The following is a 4,501-nucleotide window of genomic DNA, read 5'->3' as shown; positions in this document are numbered from 1 at the left end:
GCAGGAATGACAAGCTAAATGATCTTGAAGTTAAATATACCTCATAGACTGAAGTTGTTAACTCATATTAGAAAGGCTGGATCTTTTTTTATAACTAGCCGCTTATACAGTTTGTTTTTATCTAGGTCTTTATGTTTACATTTCATTACATTACAGGGCTTTCACCTACGTAGCTGCCAATGTGTACTCTTTCATTTAAGATCATACAAGGTGTGTAATCATGGCAACAGTAACTATGCTGTGGATTTTCTTCTGTCATGTTTAATAGACTGGTCATTTAGGCACCTACTAAAACTAGCTTGGAACCGAGGATGTTGATAAACAACTATCTTCTACTAAGTATCAGATTCACAAAAGTATTTTTTTCTAATTATCCATAAAAACCTGGAAGAAGTCTTCCAAGTGGAATATCTTTACATATCACGGATTTTTGTTTTGTTATTAAACTTGACTCGTTGCTAAGGAAGAACAGAGAGGATCAAAGGACTTCTAGCGAGTAGAAAAACAAAGGTGAGGGAGTTTTGATTTCTTTCCCATTCTTTAAAGATTTATCGCTAAACTACAACAGTTGTTGCTTCATAGTTCTATGAAAAGAATGTGCAAAATGATGTGAGCCTGCTTTGCTATTTCATATCTAACTTCAAGCATCAAACAATAGCTCAGTTTTTGATGAACAACATGCTCATGCATTCAACTAGCCTGTTCACAAACCCATATGCAATCGAAGTCCTAAGGACTAAAAAAGTAGAGCTAGCGGAAGGCATAAATGATCCAGACCATCTTCTGACCTGGCTGATAGACAATGGTATTTTGACCCAAGAAAAAAAGTTGGTTGTGAGTTTCTACAGGACACGAACAGAAAAGAGCTCTCGAGTTTTAGACATGCTCATTTCTCAAGGAGAACGAGCCTGCAGGCTCTTTTTTTATCCATGTTTAAAGCAAGTGGAGCCAACGCTTTATAGCAAGATGAGAAAATATGTCAGTGAAGTAAATGAAAGCATTAGAGATGCTAGAAGACAACTGGTAGGATATTTACTCGAAAAAGACAAGGTTTGGTTTGAAAGTAGCAGCGAACAGCACCAGCGAAAAAAAGACAGTCATAGAAGAAACAAGCCAGAACGGAGTATTAAGAAGAAAGGAAAAGAAACTCAACTTTCAAGGGCGGCAAACCCCAGAACAGAACGTGCTGATGTTGGCATCTTTGATGCAATTGCTAACAGTAATCTTTCTGAGTTACAGAAAACAATCAAAGATAATCATATTAATGCACTAAACTCTTCAAGTGAAACACTTCTGCATGTTGCAGCCGCTAAGGGACATCTAAGGATAATGGAGTATTTGATCAGCAGAGGTGCAAAGCTAGATATGAAGGACAAGAACGGAAGAACACCGTTGCACAGGGCTGCCGAGAAGGGCCACAGTGATGCAGTGAAAGTGCTCCTCCGACATGGTGCTTGTATGTATAGTTTGGATAAAGAAGGCAAGACAGCACTTCATTCGGCTGCACAGAATGACCACAGTCACATACTGACGATGCTCCTGAAAGAAGAGGCAAGAAGCTACAGGAACCAGTGCAACTTTCTGCACATGGCAGCTCTTAAAGACGAGAGCAGTCTGGCAAAAATGCTTCTAAAGGCTGGGGCCTCCACTGATGGAAAGGATGAAAGAGGGCAGACTGCTCTCAGTTACGCTGTTTCTCAGGGCTCTGAAAATACTGCAAAAGTACTGCTCGAAGCTGGAGCCAGTGTTGATTCCATTACAGCTGAAAGAGCTTTCAACAGCAAGCACCCATCCATCTTCAAAATACTACTAGAATATTCTAAAAATCTGTCACCTGAGATACTGGAGTCAGCTCTTTTTAGAGCTGTACAGAAAAATCTGCATGGTATTGTAGCAGCTTTACTTGACAGAGGTGCAGATGTGAATGCCTACAATGAAATGCAGTACACTCCTTTACTGCTGGCGTGTGCAACAGGCAAAGCCGAATCTGCGGAAGTTCTCATCAAAAAGGGAGCAAACTTCAGAATAAAGACTCCTGCTTCAGACACGGCTTTGCACTTGGCAGTTCAAGCTGGGACTGCTTCCACCACAAATCTGCTTTTGTGCAAAGGGATGAAAATTAACCTCGTGAACCAGGCCAATGAAACCCCGCTCCATGTTGCTGCTCTTCATAACCAAGGAGCATTAGTTGGCGTTTTAGTCAATGCTGGGGCCAAAATTAATGCTGTCACTAAAGAGTTTGTTACTCCCCTACATATTGCAAGTCAAAGAGGTAACGCAGATGTTGCCCAACAGCTGTTGCAACACAAAGCCCACGTTAATGTTAAGGATAAGCAGTCAAAATCACCTTTACATCTTGCTGCTGAAAGGGGAGACAAAACCATGGTGGAGATGCTTCTGAACGCTAATGCCGACCCCAACGCACAAGACAAGGAGAAAAAGACTCCCCTGCACACTGCAGCCGTGAGAGGACACCTCAGCGTCGTCAAAGTTCTGTTAGCTAAAAACGGAAGATGTGGAGCTAAGGACATGGACGGATGTACTCCAATGCACCACGCGGCCATCAAAGGAAACACAGAGATCGTCAAAATTCTTCTGACATCAGGGAAAAATAAAAATATTGATGACAGAAACATTTGGAGAAAGACTGCACTGCATATTGCAGCGGAATATGGACACAGCGACTTGATAAATCTATTACTCAGCCATGGGGCTGCCATTAACGCCTTAGACAGCAGCAAGGACACGCCACTGCATTGTGCGTGCAAGGCTGGTCATTTTAATGCTGCAAATTCCCTTGTAAACTGGTCACAAGGAGAAAAAGCAAATCTGCTAGCTGCTAATAATCTCAAAAAGACCCCACTGCAAGTAGCAGAACTTAATAAAGCAGAAAATGTGGCTCAAATTATAACACTTTTGAAAAAGAAAATGTTAATAACAAAATGAAGATGTAAAGCAAAAACTTTTGAATTTAAACGCAGAATTCTCTTTTAGCGTAATTTGGATAGTGGTGATCCCAGTGTGATTGAGAATTATGTTAGGGCAGGCAGGAAAAAAAGAATCTTAAGGACACTGCTAAATTTCTAAGTATTGATTACTCTTTTGCTTCTCTAACAACCCTCACGCTTGGAACCTACTTTAAAAGCAGTGGTGTAAAAAACACATTGTGTGTGACCTGCTGTAGCATAAATCAAGACTGGGGGAAAAAAAAAACTTTTCATCTGGGAATATTAGCCTGTATGGATAGGTTAGTTAAGCGTTGTTTGATAAAATCACATTTTTAAAAAGCCATCTATTAGGAATAAGGAGATATCTGTATCCTCAAGGATATAGAGCACAGAGATGCTGGAGTAGATAATACCAGTTTAGTTTAGCTTAGGCAGACCTAACTGCAGAGTGCTGCCAAGAGAGACTGGCCTGCTCTCCCTTTCAGTCCAGCTATGCCTGCACGAGGTTGTGTATGTGAGAGTTGATCCAACAGATTCCACAGAAGTAACTGAAAAAAGGGGAGAGGCCAGGTAGCAAAGAGCTGAACAGCATGAAGGTAATGTAGCACTAGCTTGGTTAGTGCAGGTTACAGTATTGCTCTCTGAGCTAATCAGAGATCAGAAGGCATCTCCCTGCAAACCTACTAGTGTGGGGTGGCTCTATTCAGGATTTGGGTAGTGGGTCTAGTAAATCTAATCAGGAGGCTTGGCAAAAACCAGCCAGAGGAGTAATCTGTGCCCAAAACTTTGCTGGCACAATGACGTTGTTTTCAGGTCACTATTGTGTGCTACACTGACATTCAAGATTAGGCCGCACCCTCTTTAGACATTTCTGTGTTATACCCAGTGACAAGGCATTGACAGATCCTGAGACTATAACAATTGTTTTTCTATGTTTCAGCATACCATTTGTCTAGATTTTGCATTTTTAAGTAGAAATAATGAGAACAATCATATCTGCTGTTTATTAATTTCACTTTCAAATCAATTCCAGCACAAAGATGAAATGTTCAAAATAAAATAGTTGCAACAGTTTATTGGTTCAAAATATTTGTGTTATCACCTCTTAAAACAGAAACACTTTCTTGAGTCGAAAGAAGGTCATTTTCTATATAATAGCAATCAACCCTCACAGTTCTTCACACTTTCCTTCAGTAGACGATTAATGTCCGGTTACCATGAAGCACCAAATACTCCTTGAAACAGAACGCAGATTTTAAAAACGTATGAGGCTAAAACTGTGGTTTTTACAGCATTATTACAACACTTCTAACTTGACCCACGCAACACCCTGCTGCCGTCATCTTCTAGGCGAACGAAAAGACATGACCGCATGCTTGGAAGTACACACACAGAGGCCAGAAAAACCGACATCTGCAGCCCGATGCACCGACAAAGCGCCTCTCTTCGGTCAGCCCACCAAACTTCAACGGGCCCAGGTCCACCCCGGGCAGATCGCAAACCACCGCTACTCCAGCGCACTTCAACACCCTCAAGCGAGGGAAAGCGAACGG

The 4,501-nt window shown here is 41.4% G+C and overlaps 1 protein-coding gene across 1 annotated transcript; it reads left to right on the top strand.

Moving 5' to 3' along the window:
• The first annotated feature begins 678 nt into the window (after window positions 1–678).
• On the top strand, window positions 679–2,946 carry LOC104496283 (ankyrin-1-like). Its single transcript, XM_010139369.1, has one exon. It carries the CDS (start codon window positions 679–681, stop codon window positions 2,944–2,946), a length of 2,268 nt encoding a protein of 755 aa, XP_010137671.1.
• The last annotated feature ends 1,555 nt before the right edge of the window (window positions 2,947–4,501 follow it).

The sequence above is a fragment of the Buceros rhinoceros genome, unplaced genomic scaffold (assembly GCF_000710305.1).
Source record: "Buceros rhinoceros silvestris isolate BGI_N320 unplaced genomic scaffold, ASM71030v1 scaffold18447, whole genome shotgun sequence".
In the NCBI taxonomy this organism is placed as follows: Eukaryota; Metazoa; Chordata; class Aves; order Bucerotiformes; family Bucerotidae; genus Buceros; species Buceros rhinoceros.
This window is presented reverse-complemented; position numbering and strand designations above follow the sequence as displayed.

What these genes read in the sequence shown, in the direction of transcription:
- LOC104496283 (XM_010139369.1), top strand. Translation starts at nt 679, where the DNA reads ATGCTCATGCATTCAACTAGCCTGTTCACAAACCCATATGCAATCGAA.